At 32.1% G+C, this 22,028-nt stretch overlaps 4 protein-coding genes across 4 annotated transcripts; 2 read left to right on the forward strand and 2 right to left on the reverse strand.

Moving 5' to 3' along the window:
- Positions 1-402: 402 nt before the first annotated feature.
- On the forward strand, positions 403-3,586 carry LOTGIDRAFT_101234 (hypothetical protein; the record flags this gene model as incomplete). Its single annotated transcript, XM_009048352.1, has 2 exons — positions 403-543; positions 3,449-3,586. Coding segments are annotated over 2 exons (279 nt in total), but the record flags the coding sequence as incomplete, so codon positions are not given.
- Positions 3,587-7,426: 3,840 nt separating this feature from the next.
- On the reverse strand, positions 7,427-8,731 carry LOTGIDRAFT_137986 (hypothetical protein; the record flags this gene model as incomplete). Its single annotated transcript, XM_009048353.1, has 1 exon — positions 7,427-8,731. A coding segment is annotated over one exon (1,305 nt), but the record flags the coding sequence as incomplete, so codon positions are not given.
- Positions 8,732-16,193: 7,462 nt separating this feature from the next.
- LOTGIDRAFT_224662 (hypothetical protein) lies at positions 16,194-17,469 on the forward strand (the record flags this gene model as incomplete). Its single annotated transcript, XM_009048354.1, has 2 exons — positions 16,194-16,700; positions 16,803-17,469. The coding sequence occupies 2 exons, from the start codon at positions 16,194-16,196 to the stop codon at positions 17,136-17,138; spliced, it is 843 nt and encodes a 280-aa protein (XP_009046602.1). The 3' UTR covers positions 17,139-17,469.
- Positions 17,470-17,597: 128 nt separating this feature from the next.
- LOTGIDRAFT_199520 (hypothetical protein) lies at positions 17,598-20,571 on the reverse strand. The gene is made up of 5 exons (XM_009048355.1): positions 20,315-20,571; positions 19,697-19,826; positions 19,303-19,409; positions 18,609-18,705; positions 17,598-17,912 (listed from the first exon to the last, which is right to left on the reverse strand). Exons 1-5 carry the CDS (start codon positions 20,506-20,508, stop codon positions 17,802-17,804), a joined length of 639 nt encoding a protein of 212 aa, XP_009046603.1. The 5' UTR covers positions 20,509-20,571; the 3' UTR covers positions 17,598-17,801.
- Between the last annotated feature and the right edge of the window lie 1,457 nt (positions 20,572-22,028).

Raw genomic sequence — 22,028 nt, forward strand, 5'->3', positions numbered from 1 at the left:
TATTGCCTGATTAAAAAATACAGAAATATCACCATATTGTGATATATGGTAGTTATCATGATATACAGTCAAATTTTTTCCAAATATGATCATCTACACGATTCTAATAAGTAACTTCATATTTTGAACAGATGATTTTGCATGCCATTAAAGACTTGGTTTTTTTTACATTTAAATTTTTTTTTGGATGGAAAAAATTAACATTTTAATTCAAATACCAGACTTAAGAAATATCACGATATAAACGCATATCGTGATATATTACCGTTAATGATAGGTATCGTGATATGCGCTTTAACGAGCCCTACCCCCTAACTTAACCATAATGAAAAAATGTAACATACATACATATACATATATGTACCCAACACAGATGATATATTTGAACTATCTTTTCTAGAGACACCTCTACATTGTGCCTGTAAGAATGGAGATATGAAGGCAGTAGAGATGCTAGTGGTAGCAGGTGCTGATGTGAACTCTGTAGATCATAATACCTGTACCCCACTGTGGTTGGCTGTGGAAGCAGAGCGAACTGATATCGTGGAGTACTTATTAACATCACCTGATATTAATGTAGATATTGATTGTAGCTGTAAAGACCGATTCATGGCTAGGTGAGAAAGAATTTAATTACTGCCTCTATTTTGGACAAACTTCATCTTATACCTTGACTGCAATAGCCACCTTTTTGTATCACAGTTTACAGTGATTTCATTGTACGACAGCCAATCAGAGCCAGATCATGATGTGAGGTGCTCTCTCAAATCAAAATAAATTCTTCTACACCAGTTGGCCACACCCTGACACCCTATTCCCGCACACCGGGTTGGGAACCAGTGTCATAAAAGATCCAGTGGTTGGTAAAGAGGTATTTTTACACCTTGTATTGACATTATTAATGACTTTCTATAATCATCCCAATTTTTTTAAAACAGAAGTATCCCACCTAAGATTATGGGATTGTTGTTATTGTTATTTATTCAGGGATGCCAGTTGTACACCAATAAATAAAGCTGCTGAGATGAATAATACTGAAATAGTTCGAATATTAGCTCAACATGGTGCCAATACTGATATACCAAATAATCATGGGTAAGATTATTATCACCCGAATACAGATTTTGACATGGTCTTATTAACCCGTATTAAAACTAAGTCTGATACTATTAGTTTGTGGGCGTGGAAATGAGATTGGTGCTAATAATATATGACCAATCAGGAATGAAGAAGGGGTGAAGGTCATATAAACAAAAGTAGAGATGAGAACACTTTTTTTCCAGCTTATGAATATTCCAAAGTGTGGTTTTGATGACATCACTAATTGAAAAATAAGCTTGTATCATATTAGGAACTTTGTGATTAGTGATGTCATCAAGTATTTAGTTTTAATGGAATTACAGGAATGATAGAGGCCTGATTGAAAATTTGAATGGCGAAATTAGCGCTATCGGAGTATCAGATACAATCACTTTAATGTTAATGTCTGACTGAAAATTGAAATAGTGGTATTCGATGCTATCAATGTCTTGGACAAAGTTTGGAAAACATCTATACAATGTTCTATATATCAGTAATAAGTAGTGCTGAGTATTGTCAACCATGCCATGATACGATACCTATCGGGATACAAGAGTCACGATACGATGCATATCGTGATACAAGAGTCATGATACGATGTATATTGTGATACAAGAGTCACGATACGATGCATATCGTGATACAAGAGTCACGATACGATAATGTCTGGATACATGAGTCATGATACGATACATATAGGGATACAAGAGTCACGATACGATACATATCGGGATACAAGAGTCACAATACGATACATATCGGGATACAGGAGATACGATACATATCGGGATACAAGAGTCACGATACGATACATATAGCGGATATGGGGTAATGGGATAAAATTAACTTTTTATCTTTAAAGTTTCTATATATATTAATTCATAACTTTATTACTGTGATATTTGGTAATATAGTTGATAGAAGTGGTTAACGTCCACTGTCTTATAAATAGTTTCTATATATATTAATTCATAACTTTATTACTGTGATATTTGGTAATATAGTTGATAGAAGTGGTTAACGTCCACTGCCTTATAAAAAGTTTCTAACAATTTCAGTAAAAAAAATTGTTATATCAAAAAACTTATAAAAATCCACACTTTTTTATGGAATAAAATGTATTGCCAAGTATCGATACACATCACGATACGATACATGTATCATGGCATGTCATATCGCAATACATCGATTCACTGATATATCATACAAGCACCAGTAATAAGTGACTGATATCAATGCCAGTTATTATCTATATTGTAGAAAAGTAGCGTTGCATCATGCTTGTTATAATGGTAATAAAGGAATGGTAGATATATTATTAGCTGGTAACTGTAATGTTAATTTACTAGATGAAGATGGTATAAGTCCATTCTATGAAGCTTGTAAACACAATCATCATGAAATAGTTAGACTATTGATATCTTGTGGTAGGTAGTAGCCAAACTTCAATTTTAGGACAGGCTTTTGTGCCATCAGTTAGATTGTTGAAATCTTGCTGCCGGCAGATTGTGGTTGTGGGTTCTAAACTAAGTTAGCATGTGTAAGTGTATTGATGCAGTAGGTAGCCAAACTTCAATTTTAGGACAGGCTGTAGTGCCATCAGTTAGATTGTTCAAATCTTGCTGGCAGCAGATTTTGGTTGTGGGTTCTAAATTAAGTTAGCATGTGTAAGTGTATTGATGCAGTAGGTAGCCAAACTTCAATTTTAGGACAGACTGTAGTGCAATCAGTTAGATTGTTGAAATCTTGCTGGCGGCAGATTGTGGTTGTGGGTTCTAAATTAAGTTAGCATGTGTAAGTGTATTGATGCAGTAGGTAGCCAAACTTCAATTTTAGGACAGACTGTAGTGCAATCAGTTAGATTGTTGAAATCTTGCTAGCGGCAGATTGTGGTTGTGGGTTCTAAACTAAGTTAGCATGTATAAGTGTATTGATGCAGTAGGTAGCCAAACTTCAATTTTAGGACAGACTGTAGTGCAATCAGTTAGATTGTTGAAATCTTGCTAGCGGCAGATTGTGGTTGTGGGTTCTGAACTAAGTTAGCATGTGAAGGTTTGGTGACATAGTCATTATCTCAGACCAAACTGTAAGTGGTCAAGGATAATCCAGGGAAGATCAAGGCCAAGGACCAGCTTGTAGATAGGATCCTTGAGAACTGCAGTTGTTATCCTTGTAAAATATGATTGCATAACCAAAAAAACTCTTTGAAGATGTCAAATTAGAAATTGAGACAACAATGGCTCTTTATGGATCACATTGTATTATTTTTTTTATTTTAGGTTGTGATGTAAATAAGAAAAGATCGGACAGTGGATGGCATTGTCGAGGATTTTCACCATTACATGTAGCCACACAGTATCATCGCAAGCAAGCTGTGGAGGCACTGTTACAGGCTGGAGCAGACGTCAATGTGGGAGACTTTCGTGATGTCCAACCAGTAGCTCTAGCTTGTGAAGAAGGACAATTAGATATATTGAATCTGCTACTCCAATATAATGCCGATGTTAATCACAAAGATGAAAACGGATCTGTGCCTTTGGCATATTGTTTCGAATTTTCTTATCCACATGATGTGCTAAAGAGACTTCTGCAGGAAAACTTAGATGTGAACGTATGCATGTTTGATCAAGAACCTATCTTGCACTATGCTGTGCGGAATTTTTCAGTGGAAATACCAACAATGTTGATTAATAACGGTGCAATACTCAGCATTTTAGACAGACGTGATTTAAACGCTCTTTATTATGCCATCAATATGGGCAAGATGGCAACCAGTTCCTTGCTTTTGGTTCATGGCGCCAGAATTACCGAGTATGAATTAGAAAATGCTTTGACGTCTTTGAGAATAAACCAACAGTTGTTAAGCATCATAATTGATATTCTGGATATGAACATGATTAGAAATATCTTGCCAAAGTTTACCTCGGGTAACAAATATTTGGTTGCTATGGTAACCAACGTACTAAGTCAGCCTTCGAAATTGAAGAGGCTGTGTCGAGATGTGATAAGAGATACTCTACAGAGGAAAACTAATCAGTCTGTTTTGCCTTTGATTCAATCTGTGAACCTGCCTCATGTGATATTGGACTACCTGTCTTGTAATTGTTATTTAAATGACACAAGTTCTTGATGCTGATCCAAAGGATTTTTCCCATTCTGATCAACAGCGTTGGAGTTTAATTCTTAGACACTCTTAAGTACTTGTAGATTCATTAAGAACATTCAAATTCACGATAAAACTGCAAGAGCATAGTATCAAGTTCATTCATATTAAAGAGGTTTTCATAAATTTGTATGTGTATTGGGGACACAGATATCATCACTATACACCATTCCAATTTTCATTCCGATGTCTGTGGTTCCTGAAATTCCACTAAAACTAAGTGTTTTTTTACATCACTAATCGAGAAGTCCATATGTGATAAAGCATAATTATGAGTGACATCATAAAATACTTGGTTTAAGTGGAATAAATTGGAATGGTGCAAATTGATCCTATCAGTGTCCCCGATACACATAAAAAAAAAACAACTCTTTACAATACCTTTAATTACATTTTGCCCATTAAGCTTTGCCAAGTAATATTTTCTATTGCCAAGCTTTGTAGTTGTTTTGAATGTTATAAATTGTTGACTTTTGTTTTCAAAATTAAGTTTTATGAGATATATATATAATAATATATAAATAATACTTCACTGGGGACACAGGTTGAAAATAGGTCTTTAGATATAGGCATGAAAATAAGTTATACTTGTCGAATTTCAGTAGGGACGCAAGCTGAAAATAGGTTAGTTGTCTTAAACACTATGTCCAAACCTGTCTTGAAGTGTAGACATGAAAATAAGCTCTACTTGTCAAATTTCAGTAGGGATCTCAATTCAAAACAAATACTTGTCCTACACCAGCTGGTCACACCCTAGTCCCACACCCCAATGGACCCATTAATGATTCGGCATCCTATATATACAAAAAACACAGGAAGATATCATGCCTGAGGAACTGGGAAGATTCAGAGATGCTGTGCCATTCCACAGACAAATGTAGATCTATATTAAGAACAATTTAATATAAATAAAGAAAATAACAAATTCACAAATCATCATCATCATAATCATTAACACAATCATCATTACAATTTAAGAAGTTATCAAAACAACCTCATTTTCATATCACTTGATACAACTGATTCAACCAAAATAATCACTTGATATAACTGATTCACCCTAACATAATTACTTGATACAACTGATTCAACCTAGCATAATCACTTGATACAACTGATTCAACCTAGCATAATCACTACATACAACTGATTCAACCTAACATAATCACTTCATACAGCTGATTCAACCAACATAATCACTTCATACAACTGATTCAACCTAGCATAATCACTTGACACTACTGATTCAACCTAGCATAATCACTTGACACAACTGATTCAACCTAGCATAATCACTTCAAACAACTGATTCAACCTAGCATAATCACTTGACACAACTGATTCAAACTAGCATAATCACTTGATACAACTGATTTAACCTAACATATTCACTTGATACAACTGATTCAACCTAGCATAATCACTTCATACAATTGATTCAACCTAACATAATCACTACATACAACTGATTTAACCTAACATAATCACTTGATACAACTGATTCAACCAACATAATCACTTCATACAACTGATTCAACCTAGCATAATCACTTGACACAACTGATTCAACCTAGCATAATCACTTCATACAACTGATTCAACCTAGCATAATCACTTGACACAACTGATTCAACCTAGCATAATCACTTAACACAACTAATTCAAACTAGCATAATCACTTGACACAACTGATTTAACCTAACATAATCACTTGATACAACTGATTCAACCTAGCATAATCACTTGATACAACTGATTCAACCTAACATAATCACTTGATATAACTGCTTCAACCTAACAATCACTTCAAACAACTGATTCAAGCTAGCATAATCAATCGATACAACTGATTCAACCTAGCATAATCACTTGATACAACTGATTCAACCTGACATAATTACTTTATACAACTGATTCAACCTAACATAATCACTTGATACAACTGATTCAACCTGACATAATTACTTTATACAACTGATTCAACCTAACATAATCAATTGATACAACTGATTCAACCTGACATAATTACTTTATACAACTGATTCAACCTAACACAATCACTTGATACAACTGATTCAACCTGACATAATTACTTTATACAACTGATTCAACCTAACATAATCACTTGATACAACTGATTCAACCAAACATAATCACTACATACAACTGATTTAACCTAACATAATCACTTCATACAATTGATTCTTCTAGCTGGAGGTTATGTTTTGGATGGAGGTTATGTTCCATATTCAATTCCTCTGGATTGAATTTATGTTCTATTTTTGATTCTTCTAGCTGGAGGTTATGTTCTGGATTGAAGTTATGTTCTAAATTTGATCCCTCTGGATTGAGGTTATGTTCTATTTTTGATTCTTCTAGCTGGAGGTTATGTTCTGGATTGAAGTTATGTTCTATATTTGATCACTCTGGATGGAGGTTATGTTCCATATTCAATTCCTCTGGATTGAATTTATGTTCTATTTTTGATTCTTCTAGCTGGAGGTTATGTTCTGGATTGAAGTTATGTTCTAAATTTGATCTCTCTGGATGGAGGTTATGTTCTGTATTCAATTCCTCTGGATTGAATTTATGTTCTATTTTTGATTCTTCTAGCTGGAGGTTATGTTCTGAATTGAAGTTATGTTCTATATTTGATCACTCTGGATGGAGGTTATGTTCCATATTCAATTCCTCTGGATTGAATTTATGTTCTATTTTTGATTCTTCTAGCTGGAGGTTATGTTCTGGATTGAAGTTATGTTCTAAATTTGATCTCTCCGGATGGAGGTTATGTTCTGTATTCAATTCCTCTGGATTGAATTTATGTTCTATTTTTGATTCTTCTAGCTGGAGGTTATGTTCTGAATTGAAGTTATGTTCTATATTTGAGTCCAAAAGATGGACGTTATGTTCTACATTCAATTCCTCTGGATTGAGTTTATGTTCTATATCTGAATCCTCTGGATCGAGGTTATGTTCTACATTCAAATCCTCTGGATTGAGGTTATGTTCTATATTCAAATCCTCTGGATTGAGGTTATCTTCTACATTCAAATCCTCTGGATTGAGGTTATGTTCTACTTTTGATTCTTCTAGCTGGAGGTTATGTTCTATATCTAATAGGTCTGTATTGAAGTTATGTACAATATCTTCATTTATTATTGAAGTTTTGGCGGGATCCAAAATTTTGTTGTGGGTAAGATTATGATTTCTGAGTTGACTCTTTTGAATAAAAGATTTTTTACAAATATCACATTTATGAGGTTTCTCTCCGGTATGGATCTTTATGTGTCGATTTAAGCAACTTTTATCTGTGAACGCTCTACTACAATGGCTACACTTATGGGGTTTCTCTCCTGTGTGAGTCATTTCGTGAGTTTTCAGATGGTTGTTACTTCTCAACCAACGCCCACATATGTTGCACATCACTTTCTTACGAATGTTTGCATCATGGTTTTTAGCATGTCTGTTTAATTGGCCTACACTTATAAACGCCACTCCACAGGTGCCACACACAAAAGGTCTTTGAGGATCATGCGCTTTCACATGCATCCTGAAAGTATTTCTGTTTATAAAGGATTTGCCACAGAATTCGCATGTAAATGCTCTCTCACCAGTATGTGTTCTCAGATGATCCTTCAGATAAGATTGCCTTTTAAATGCTTTACCGCAGTATTCACAATTATAAGACACTGGGTCTGCATGCTGTGTCTTCTTGTGTGATTTCAAATCTGAAACATTATCGAACACCACATTGCAAATGTGGCACTCTTTATTTGGGACATATTTTAAACCATGTACACAACTTTTCTTGTGTTTGTTTAAAGGTCCAACACTTATAAATGATGCTCCACATTTTTCACATTTAAAGGGTCTTTGAGCGCTGTGTGACTTGGCATGCATGCCTAAGGTACCCATATCTTTAAAGGTTTTTCCGCAAATTTCACATGTATATGGCCTCTCCCCTGTATGTGATCTCACGTGAACATCTAAATGCCAACGTTTATGATATTGTTTGGCGCAGAATTTACACTTGTAAGGAGTAGGACCTGGATGGGTTTTTTTCTTGTGGATTTTCAAATTAAGAGCACTGCTAAACACTATGTCACAAACATTGCATGTTTTTTCTTTGCCTTTGGTTTTGGGGTTGTGAGCGTGCAAATGATTTCTTAGACGCCTTCTTGACGAGATGTTCTTGGCACCACAAATTGTGCACTCGTAAGGGTTTTCCAGAGATTTATGTCTCTTGGCATGTTCTTGAAGCTCCTCATACGTCTTGACTTTAGCACAGCAGTAAAAACACGCCAGGTTGTCTTTGATATATTTGTTTGATGTAGGATTTACAGTAGGAACGAAACTTGGGGTTTGTGAAATGTAATTGTGATCTGTATTTAAATGATTGGTTTCATCATTAGTGTCATTGATATCATCATTAACGTCATTGATATCATCATTATCATCATCATTATGCGCTTTAATATCTTCCATCTTTACCAAACTTGTATAACTAATATTACAACCTTTGGAGTCTTTTGCGATCTAATCAAAAAAAAAAAAAAAAAAAACACATATTAAAGAAATGAAATATCACTCAAAAAAAATTTTTTTTTCTTAAAATGTATTTAGGTCTATAGAAATATAAGGTCCAGTGATTTTACATTTGAAATAGACACACTTCCCTCCTTTAACATTCACGTGAAAATGACCTACTTTTCGGACTGAAAATTCTATATTCTGTAAAATCATATTTACTTATATTAACTTTTCCAGTGGTTATCAACCCAAAGACAATCTAAGACTCAGTAGTAATGTGTAATTGATATTTTAATTCGTTCGAAAATGATTGCCAAATTTCGATTCAGAAATCATTGTAGTCAGAGAGTAAGATAAAATTCACGAACACCAAAATTAATAAATAAATAACAAAATAAATGTGATTCTCGCAGATAATGACAGGCCATGAGAAAACCTTCTTCAAAGCTTCAAGAAAAGAAATTTTTCTGTCATTTCAAAAATATTCATTTACATTTTAAAAAAACCATATAGAAAATATTCATTTACATTTTAAAAAAACCATATAGAAAATATTCATTTACATTTTAAAAAAACCATTTAGAAAACCATAATTTGCATTGAAAATTTCCCCTAGTAAAATAATATTTAAAAATAATAATTTAAATAAAAATAATTGGCATTTTCATTAACCAAAGAAATTTAAGACTTAAATTCATAAAAATATTATAGGCAAAATGCCATTTGTAAACATTGTAGTCTGATTGTTAACCCTTTAGACCAAAAGATCCCCATAAAACAGGATTTATTTTTTCTGACTCTACTGCAGCTGACAACTGTCAAAATATCTATCAGAGGCTGGAATAGAGGCAAATGTATTTGCACTCACTTGTATTGCTCTATTTTCCAGAAAGTTTGTGCAGTAATCATTTAGATTAATTGCCAACAATTCACTTGCTAAATGTAAGTATGATTTAACATTATCTTGATCTATATAGACTGTTATAGCTTCTTCACAACTATAAAAATAAACAGAGTTACTGTGTTACCATGTTACTACATGAGAGGTTATAATAAATGTAATACTATGATTTAGTATACTGGGGCCATTATTCAAGTGAAAAAATACATGTTTATTCATGAAAATAGTATAATACTAAAAATATGAATATACAAACCATTTTGTTAAAGCATTAAGTTTAAATTTAGTAGATATCTTGAGTAATTCTGTGAGAGAATTTAAATCTTCTTTTTCTAACTGTATTATGTTTGTATATACCCATTTCATTAATGTATAACCAACTTCATACTTTAAATCTAAAATTAAACACAGTTCATACTTTAAAATTAAACACTTCATACTTTATAAATTAAACACAGTTCATATTTTAAAATTAAACACAATTCATACTTTAAAATTAAACACAGTTCATTCTTTAAATTTAAAATTAAACAGAAATAAATCATTCTTTAAATCTAAAATTAAACACAATTCATACTTTAAAATTAAACACAGTTCATATTTTAAAATTAAACACAGTTCATATTTTAAAATTAAACACAGTTCATATTTTAAATCTAAAATTAAACACAATTCATACTTAAATCTTAAATTAAACACAATTCATACTTTAAATCTAAAATTAAACACAAATAAATCATACGTTAAATCTAAAATTAAACACAGATAAATCATACGTTAAATTTCACAATACTTACAAGATAATTCAATAAATCATACTTTAAATATTACAATACTTACAAGATAAATCATACTTTAAATCTTAGAATACTTACAAGATAAATCATATTTTTAATCTAACAATAATTACAAGATAAATCATACTTTAAATCTTACAAAAATCTTAGAATACTTAGAAGATAAATCATACTTTAAATATTACAATACTTAGAAGATAAATCATACTTTAAATCTTAGAATACTTACAAGATAAATCATATTTTTAATCTAACAATACTTACAAGATAAATCATACTTTAAATCTAACAATACTTACAAGATAAATCATACTTTAAATCTTACAATACTTACAAGATAAATCATACTGTTTATCAAACAATACTTACAAGATAAATCATACTTTTAATCTAACAATACTAACAAAATAAATCATACTTTAAATCTTACAATACTTACAAGATAAATCATACTGTTAATCAAACAATACTTACAAGATAAATCATACTTTTAATCTAACAATACTTACAAGATAAATCATACTTTAAATCTTACAATACTTACAAGATAAATCATACTGTTAATCTAACAATACTTACAAGATAAATCACACTTTAAATATTACAATACTTACAAGATAAATAATACTTTTAATCTAACAATACTTACAAGATAAACCATGCTTTAAATCTTACAATACTTACAAGATAAATCATACTGTTAATTTAACAATACTTACAAGATAAATCATACTGTTAATCTAACAATACTTACAAGATAAATCATACTTTAAATCTTACAATACTTACAAGATAAATAACATTTTAATCTAACAATACTTACAAGATAAATCATGCTTTAAATTTTACAATACTAACAAAGATGTTCTTCAGTAAATAAATCTTCTACACCCCAATCTTGACTTCTAGAAGCTAAAATAACTTTATGTGCAGATATCTGATGACCATCTTCTAACCAAATATCAATATCACTGGAAACGAGAACACTCAAAGATATTTGGTTTTAAAGGGACAGATGTGCCAATTATTCTTACCTTAGTTTCAGAAACAATTTTTTTTATCTAAGCCAATTAGTAGACCTAGTACTTACAGCTCACTGTCAAAATTTGAGTCTCAAATCCATGTGTGTCCAGAATTATTCGTGTGAAATTTTCGTACATTTCTAGTACTGCTGAAGACTATTTACATTATATATTCAAGCAATCAATATTCAAAACTGTTACTAAAACCATAAAATTTTGTTCATAAAGCCAAATTTGCTGTAAGCTTAGAGATTAATATAAAAAATAATTACAAAAACAAAAATTACCTGAATGGGGACTCATTAAAAATACTAGCGACAAATTTTCCTAAATTCTGCAAATAGACATCGTGATCCGACTGTTTTGGGTCTGGTGCCAAAGTAACATAATATACATTGGCACCATTAGCTGGAATTTCCGAACCATTTCTTTCATTCTCAGACTCTACCGATAACACTTTCAATTTTGAGGTATCAACAAGTCCTACACATGAAATACAGGGATAAATATTTAATTCTAAAATTAAAACCAATCCATACCCATACTTTAAATCTAAAATGAAACACGAAAAGGAGGTAGGGAGGCTGTTAGCTTCAATCAAGAATTTGTGCAGGGGGGGGGGCGGAGGAAGAATATATTTCCAAGGGGGCCACCAAACCACCCCCCACCCTTTAGTTACGGGCCTGTTTAGAATAGAGGATTGACTAAAATTGTTTACATACATGTGGGTAGGCTATAGGGCCTATTTAGGACGTAAAACTCCATTCATTTCATTTCATTTATAGGGCCTATCATAGAATCTAAGACTATCTTATTGAGAACTTGACATGTTAAGAAACACATTGAGGGCATGTACTGACGTACATAATGTTTAACTTGTGTCTATTTGTTGTAATAGATCTTATTTATGAAGCAAATCTTCATGGAAGATAACCTTAGTTATTGTCTATAGGCGTCTACGAAAATACGCAACGTACGTGGTAAATAGACACTGCCACAATTCTAAACATGTATATAAACAAGTGTAGATCTATCGTGCTAATCATGGAAAATCAAATAAGGCCTACTGAGATTCTAATCAATGACAAGTATTTCAAAGCAAAATTTCAGATGAAAGTCAAATAGCCCTAGTTACCTAAATAACTCAGATTTTCCATTCCAACCAATATTACAAGGTTTCGCCCCCTTCTTCCCTAGTTGTCAAAGGGGAGTAATTTCTAATATTATGTTTGTGGTCTGAAATAAATAATGTTCGATTTTGTCTCAATTTTTTATGGACCAACTTGTTAAGGATTTAATCGTTGTATTTATAGTTCAGTGGATTATATAGTAGGCTACAATCCCTGAGATAAGAAAGGCATAATTCATAAGGTTGTAAGGAAGCAAAACATCTTTGAACCAGGGACGCTTAGATGTCTAATATAAGATATCACGTGATTTGTTATGGTCAAAATGGCGGACGAAAATTTGGGTAATTAATTGTGTTTCATTCTACATGATTTTTATGTTCCATGTCTTTCATCATAGAACTTTCACAGGGGACACGGGGTTACAAGGAAAACTTAAGAGAAAATCCAGAAATAACAAGTATTTATAGGGGGAGGGGGTATTACAGTGGGTAATGCAATTTATCAAGGACTCTGAAGAGGGGTAGGCCTAATATATGGTTGAAAACCCTTCTTAGGGCCTTGTTAATTTGATTCGACGCTGAATAGGTATGCCAACCTATCTCACATTCTTTATTTCAATAGAATCTGGTACAAGAACAAGAGCAATGAAGAAAAGAAAATTTGCAGAAAATATGGACAATGAGCTGAATGTATTTGATATAAATTTTGAAGAGAACTCAAAACTATCTGATCAAGATGTCTATTTATACAATTTAGGACAATTTGTAGCCAGTATTTTCAATGAGACTCGATACAGGTAATGTAAATGCAAATGTTTTCCATTTGGTAACTCTCTGAATGTCTGAGCTAAATCAATCTGTTATAAATGAAATACATTTCAATCCTTGTGTATTGTGGGGCAAAGCTCTTTACTGCAATGTTTTATCACTGTTAAATTGATGATTTGTGGCATGAATATAGTCAATAACTGGGGGATATTTTGGAGAAACTTGAGACTGCGAGTGAAGCTGAAGAAAGTATGTGCTAATTTCCTGAATGAAATTGTGTACATAGTGATAATGTGAATGCAGTTTAGTGGCACATGATGAATGTTGAGCTAACATATCAGTAATGATCTTTACTAGGGCCAGCCCCATTGTTAGGGTGGGGTCTGTGGGGCTGGGGCCCCAGCAAGTGATAATTAATCCCCAGCAAAACCTTCTGAAGTTCAAAAGAGATTGACTCATTTACAGTGTCTTTGTACAATATAAAAAAAGATATAGATTTGATACTTTTTTGGCACCTCAAAATTGTCAGAAATGAGTCTTCAAATTTTCTCAGCCCAGCAACAATTCATTCCTGGTGACAGGGCTGGCTAGGGCTGCAACAATTCAGCAATGAATCGATGAACCATGATTCTTTCGTTTCCATCATTCTATTGGATAAAAAAATCAGAGTTTTTTTTTTGAGAATTCTCTTGTTATAATATTAAAACTATTTTTAGTTTAGTATCTCAATACATCATATCGATCAGCATCGTGTAGTTCATGGAATCACAACTTCAAGAATTATAGCAACGACTTTGAATTAAACTAGTTGTACCACAGCTAAGAAATTATCGGTAATGGTTTTCCCTCTTATCAAGAGAAATGTCCTGTAAACAAAATGGTTACAGAATAAACAATTATTTTCCAGTGATATTGATATTTGGTTAGAAGATGGTCATCTTATATCAGCACATAAAGTTATTTTAGCTTCTAGAAGTCAAGATTGGGGTGTAGAAGATTTATTTACAGAAGAACATCTTGATTTATCTTGTAAGTATTGTTAGATTTAAAGTATGATTTATCTTGTGTAAGTATTGTTAGATTTAAAGTATGATTTATCTTGTAAGTATTGTAAGGCTTAAAGAAAGGTTCATCTTGTAAGTATTGTAATATTTAAAGTATGATTTATCTTGTAAGTATTGTAATTTTAAAGTATGATTTATCTTGTAACTATTGTAATATTTCAAGTATGATTTATCTTGTAAGTATTGTAATATTTAAAGTATGATTTATCTTGTAAGTATTGTAATATTTAAAGTATGATTTATCTTGTAAGTATTGTAATATTTAAAGTATGATTTATCTTGTAAGTATTGTTAGATTGAAAATATGATTTATCTTGTAAGTATTGTTAGATTAACAGTATGATTTATGCTGTAAGTATTGTAATATTTAAAGTATGATTTATCTTGTAAGTATTGTTAGATTAAAAATATGATTTATCTTGTAAGTATTGTTAGATTAAAAGTATGATTTATCTTGTAAGTATTGTAAGATTTAAAGTAGGTTTTTTGTGTGTTCAATTTTAGATTTAAAGCATGATTTATTTGTGTTTAATTTTAAATTTAAAGTATGAACTGTGTTTAATTTATAAAGTATGAACTGTGTTTAAATTTAAAGAATGAACTGTGTTTAATTTTAAAATATGAACTGTGTTTAATTTATAAAGTATGAAGTGTTTAATTTTAAAGTATGAACTGTGTTTAATTTTAGATTTAAAGTATGAAGTTGGTTATACATTAATGAAATGGGTATATACAAACATAATACAGTTAGAAAAAGAAGATTTAAATTCTCTCACAGAATTACTCAAGATATCTACTAAATTTAAACTTAATGCTTTAACAAAATGGTTTGTATATTCATATTTTTAGTATTATACTATTTTCATGAATAAACATGTATTTTTTCACTTGAATAATGGCCCCAGTAGACTAAATCATAGTATTACATTTATTATAACCTCTCATGTAGTAACTTGGTAACACAGTAACTCTGTTTATTTTTATAGTTGTGAAGAAGCTATAACAGTCTATATAGATCAAGATAATGTTAAATCATACTTACATTTAGCAAGTGAAATAATAGCTAATGATCTAAAAGATTATTGTTCAAACTTTTTGGAAAATATTGAAAAAACGGTAGGTGTACAATAAGTACTATTAATATTAAAGATAACTTTTTGGATATCATCAAGCCAACAATGTGGGTATCAAGTAGTATCTTGTCAAAGTCCAGATCAGACATGTGCCATTTAGATTCTATTTTGCCATATATATTTTTCCATGCATAATCAAATAAAGATAAAGCCCTTGCAGATGCTTTGAGAGGCTGTCAGCAGAGCAACATTCTCACTGCTTCTTTCACCACAGGAAAATGAGTGAGATATTAGCTAAAACGAGAGCTCATTTTCCTGTTTTGGAATTTAGCTAAATTAACAGCGTATAGACACATGTTCGAAAAGTCTATCTTATAAAATTGCGTCATTCACGAAGTCACCGATGGTTTTGATGACATCCACACATGGTGAATTTCTGGCCTCCAGAGGCACAAAATATCAAACGGAATAGATATGTTTCTCTCACTAAAAATTCTGCAAAGACGGGGGGACATTTTCCAAATATTCCCAATGATTTTTTAGATTGAGAAAAGCTTTGAAGGTGATGATGAAAATGATAATGATGATGATGATGGTATGGATAATGATGAATCAAATGATAATGATGATCAAAGTGATAATGAGTTCATACCAGAATCTACCATGAAACCAAAGAAGAGAAAGTCTATTAAGGATAACTTATCATGTTTTTACTGTTGCATCAAATTCAAGACTGGTGAAGAACTTGATGAGCACGAAACAAAACATAAAGATGTCGAAAATCCTTTCGAATGCACAATTTGCGGTTTGAAAGATATTTCTAATAGAAGACGCTTACTTAGGCATTTACAAGCCCACAATCCGAATTCCGACAAAAAGAAAAAGTGCAGTGTTTGTGCAGAAGTGTTTAGTAACGCCCTTAATTTAAAGTTACATAAAAAGACACATCATCCGGGCAGTAAACCACACAAGTGTGAATACTGCAATAAACCATATAAAAAACGTTGCGATTTGGAAATTCACGTCAGAACACATACTGGAGAGAGACCCTATACATGTGAAGTGTGCGGGAAAGCTTTCAGAGATGTGGGAACATTACGCATGCACGTAAGAACGCATAATCCTCATAAACCATTTGTGTGTGACACCTGTGGAGCAGCTTTTATAAGCGTTGGTTCGTTGAACAGTCACGCTAAAAATCATGATGAAGAATATCGAAAAAAATCCAAGCGGGCATTTATTTGTAATATATGTGGGCACACTTTCGCTCAGAGCTTTTATCTGAAGACCCACGAAAAGATTCATTCTGGTGAAAAACCACATCAATGCAATCATTGCGGGAAAACTTTTACCGATCGCAGCAGTTTTAGACGTCATAATAAAATCCACACGGGAGAGAAACCTCATAGATGTGATATCTGTGGTAAATCATTTATTCAACGGATTCAACTTACGAAACATAGACCAACTCATGAGAAACCCAATGAGTCCAATCAAACTCAATCTCAACCTCAGATAATATTTACAGATAAACTAGATCATAACATGAGTACAGATTTTACAAATAAACATAACTTTATGGACCAATTGTATCATGTGATTTCATAAACATTAGTAAAATTGTTCATATCTATAATTATGGTTGGTTTTTTATTTTTGGGGGACGTGGTAGCTCAGTGATTTCCAATCAGATTAAACTAAGATAACAATTTCGTCACTCGTAATCTAACAATATTTATACCGAAGTCGCATACTGTTGACATCATTTCAACCAATCACGGCTGGTCATGCTTGCTGTCTTTGAGGTCAGCTCAAGTATTTATTTCTGCATACTGTTTCTTCAGATTTTCCACCCATTTCAGAGACTTTTGCAAAAAAAAAAAGAAACCACAATTAACATCAAAGGGGATTAAAGATGGTTTTCCTTATTTTTTAGTGTCAAATTAAGCAAACTATTTGATTAATTGGTGTTTCAAATGAATTATCATGTATTTTAATCATATCATCATGTTCTTATTGCATATTAAGAGTTTAAACCAATCATAAATGTCCATGTACATATAGTCTGGATAAACAAAAAAAAGAGACTTTTTGACCTTTCTTGATCGGTCACTCATTGAAATTCTGATGGTAATTCTCTTCTAATTTGGCTAATTTTCAATTAATTATGGACATGTGAGACAAACTCAACTTTCATTTTCATTAATGAATAAGAGAACCAATCTTTAAAAGTTTCATCAATATTTTTCAGGAATTGTCCAATATTTCCTCTTATCTTCTTTTATATATACAGGGATTTAGTTCGACATCTTGAATAGCTGATTTTATACAGGGTTTGACTTTATTGAAATAAAATAGATGAAACATCTTATGACTGGTTTCCTGCAAAAAATAAAAAAACTTGTGCCATATGACATCTCAGGTGTATTGCACTTATACATTTTGTCAATTGATTATTCAAAGGGACAGGTGTGCCATTTTGGGGGGTTGATTTTAGTCTTTATGTAAATAGTCTTCAGAAGTACTAGAAATGTAAAAAAATCGCATAATTCCTTTAAAAATACTTCAAACAAGGAATTTTACTCACAATTTCTATTATGTTTTTTCTATATGCCACAAGATAATTCTGGACACACATCGATGTAATGACTCAAATTTCAACGGTGATCTGTGAACTCTATTACTGATTGGCTTAGCTAAAAAATTTACGTTTCTGAGTATGATTGATAAAAAAAAAAAGGCGCACCAATCCCTTTAAATGGTCACTGAATGTTTTTTGGGGGAAAAAAGTACTAAATCTTGAAACAGACTGCAGAACTGATCACATAAATAAACAGCTAAAGTGCAACAAATGGATTTTAAACTGGTTGCATCCATGGAGAGTTTGATCAATAGCTGCATTTTGTACAAGAATAATAACATAGGTTCACAGAGGATCCTTGCTACCTGCTTGTCCTTGACCAAACCTCTTGGCATTGGTCTATCCTGGATTATCCATACCCATTTTACAGCTGGGTCGACTGGAATAATAAGAAATATATTCTATGATGCTCAGAGCAAACCTTGACGATACCTTACCTTTTCTAAGAGTTTAAAACCAAAACTTTCTATTTGTGTTATAAAGTTCTGTGAATTGGCTATTCTACTTTCTACTTCAGCTATCTTTAATTCACCACTGGAAAAATAACATTAAAACAATGAATATATGTAATTTATTAATCCAATGCATTATTCAGGACATTGTTGGGCACCATTGATCTGCCCCGTTCCTACACCAAAGTCATTTTAAAATTTCCTTTTCCGGGTAAAAATTTCCAAATGACTGAATTTATGAGATGCCACCAGGCTTATATACATGGTTAATTAAAGAATCATCATTTTCAATAAGAAATTCTATCATTTTTCTCATAATAATAACTCACAATTTCAGATATAAGGACCCTATTTGGTAAAGAAGCTATGAGGTTTTGATTTAGAAGTTTATTTATTTAATAGAATTATGCTGAATAGCTATAATGGAATGGTGGAAATCAATGCTTTCTTTGGAATTTATTAAGAACATCTCTTTACAATCCCTCTAAATTTGACAAACTAGCATAATAGCAATATTTTGCTCAGTGGCATACTTAGACGATGGGCCATTGGCCATACATCCCCACCCCTAAGGCCTGTGACTTTTGAACACTCGGCATCAGGAGGCATCTGTCCTTCATGCCACAGAAAGACACCTCATACTAGCAAGAGATGATAAATAACAAACAATAAAACATACCCTGGTTGTAATACTCTATTAGCTTCAGCTACATAATCATTTAGATTGGTACCCATTAGTGATAAACAAAATACTGCTACATCCATACTTTTAGTAGGTAATGGTACCTAAAATATAAATCTACTATTATCAAAGCAAAGCACCATCAAATATCTATCAAATTTTTCTTTTAATAGTAAGAGAAGCCATAAATCCAGTATGACAGCCTTTATCTTTTTATCAAAAAACAGAAACAGGCTTTGATTAGTTAAAAAAATAACATCATCAGCACAAGACTGGGGTAAAAAATTAGTTAGATTACAATTGAGTCCGATATATCTGAAAAAAAGAAACGCAATTCTCATCATATTTGAAGAAAAGACCAAGGCCTTTTCAAGACACTAACAAAGTTTACCTTAGAGATATCACAGACGGTAACAAATTTATTTAATGGTACCAAATCAAACGAATGAACTTTCTGTGGTACACTTTGAGCTAATTCTGCAGCACCACAACCAAAATCTGCTATTGTGTGAGTTTTTGGTCTGAAAAAAAAAAAAACCCAAAAAACCTGATATACACAATAAAACCAAACTATGTAATTTATATTTAACATCATATATGCCCCTAAGAACACATCTTCAATTGTCTGAGTAACAACATGTTTCAGGTTCTGTTTTAATATTCCTTACATGATATATCCACATTCATGAGATAAATAATGATTAATACTTCCAAATAGTAAAACCCCTAAATTCAACAAAGATAGTGGACCACAGCCATATACGCCCACCACGGCATGCGGATGGCAAACATTCAAGATTTTGGGGCAAGGGCAATAACTCGGCTTCTAACGGTCGAAAATAGCTCAAATTCGAACTTGATCTTCGTTTTATGAATATAGAGAGATGTGGCAATGTCATATGTGTACTAAGTGATATTCCATTACGCTAAAACATTATCAGTAAAATTTGAATTATGCTAAAACTGCAAAAATGCAGAATTATTTGTTATCTGTGGTACCAGTACTTACAATTTTTTGACTTGATTGATGAAAATGTTTAAAGGGTTGACTGGCCATTTTGAAACTTGTGACTGAAAACCTTCATGGTAGACCTTGAACGATTCCTGATCTTCTTGGAACATTGAGAAAGCTTCTGGTCCAGTCAGAGTGTACAACTGTTCATTTAGGAACCGGAATCTGGCTTCATTCAGCTGACTTTTCATTCGTTCTTGAAGTGTTTTTGTTTCTTTTTTATTCTTAGAGTCCTTTTTATCTTGATTTGAATTCCTTTCAGGAGTTTGCACACCACAATTTTTATTAGCTAAAATGTTTGATAATTTATTCGTATTAAATTTGCTAGCTATTTTTTTTTCACTTTCGCTGAATTTTGAAGATTTTTCATTTTTCTGTGAAGCAGCCTCTTTATTTTTCTGAACATTTTTGCCAACTTTTTGCTTAAAATCTGAATCTATTTTTGACTTTTTGGGGGGGATTTTCACTTCACCTTCATTTCCAGAATTTTTCCTTTTCTTATTTGATTTCTGAAAAGTATCTCCCAGATTTGAATTATAAGCCTTGTTTTTCATAGTGTTTTTGTCAATTTTCGTTTCCCCATTCACTTTGGACTTCTTTTTCTGTAGTGGCTTCTCTTCACTTCCTAATTTATTTTCAGTGTCATTCACTTTATCAGAATTGTTAACTTCTTTGTCACTACTAATGTCGTTTGTCAAAAAATTATGGTCACTTTTAGTAGCCTCTTTCACTTTAGAATTCTTTTTCTTTTCTGGCTTCCCTACACTTCCCTCATCATTAAATTTAGACTCAGACTTTTTATTCAAGGGCTCAAAATTTTTGTTTTTAACATTTTTGGTTTCTAAGGCCAATTTCTCTTGATCGGCTTTTTTCTTTAATTTTTTCTTTTGTTTTTTGGATAAATTTGGAGTTTCACATTGGAAAGGGTTATCAACTTTTTCTGTTTCCAATTCTGTTTGAAGATTTTCTGTTTCCATAGAAATCGTTTTCTTAATTTTGTCCTTTTTCGTTTTCTTCACTTTCTTTGGTTTTTCTGTTTGAACTTTCGGTATATTTTTTATTTTCGGTACATTTTCAGGAACGTATTTGGATTCCTTTCGGTCATCTTCTTCGTCTATCTGAGCGAATAATTCTTCATCTGAATCCATGTTTTCTTTTTTCCTTTTTGCATTTTCTTTTCTATTCAATTCCTTCTTCCGTTTCTTTCTATTTCTTTCTTTCAGGTTTTTCTTGGCTCTTTTACTCAAGTCATTGCCATCATCTGAATCACTACCACTGACATCAAATTGAACAATTTTCAGAGTTTTCTGAACAGATTTAAAATTTTGAAGAAATTCTTTTGCTTGTTTGGTTTCTTGATCAATTTGTTTGGCTGTTTTCTTTTTCTTAGTTGTGGTTGACTTCTGAAATTGACAAATAAAGTGGAAACTTATCGTATTAATAGCTTAATCAAATTTTGAGAGTCCACATAACCAGTTTTGATTCTATTTATTTCACACCAATGGCAAAAGGCTGGTAACTCTCGACTCTGAAGCTGTTTGCTTTTTAATTCTAAAAGTTTGTTTGTGAGTGTGATGATCATCACATGGCAGAATGTTTCTCATTCAGAAACACCTGATGCCACCAAAAGTGGGTATGTCAACTAGGCATCCTTTTAAGCGAAGACAACATATCTACTTTAGTTTCACACAATCTGGAGAGCTCAGCTGAT

Source organism: Lottia gigantea (assembly GCF_000327385.1).
Source record: "Lottia gigantea unplaced genomic scaffold LOTGIsca_120, whole genome shotgun sequence".
Taxonomy (NCBI): domain Eukaryota; kingdom Metazoa; phylum Mollusca; class Gastropoda; family Lottiidae; genus Lottia; species Lottia gigantea.

Coding starts and splice junctions, on each gene's coding strand:
- LOTGIDRAFT_199520 (XM_009048355.1), bottom strand. CDS start 20,508: ATGAAAAGTCAGCTGAATGAAGCCAGATTCCGGTTCCTAAATGAACAG. Junction 19,827..20,314: donor ATCAATCAAGTCAAAAAATT/GTAAGTACTGGT, acceptor TTTTTTTTTCAG/ACCAAAAACTCACACAATAG. Junction 19,410..19,696: donor CCGTCTGTGATATCTCTAAG/GTAAACTTTGTT, acceptor TTTATATTTTAG/GTACCATTACCTACTAAAAG.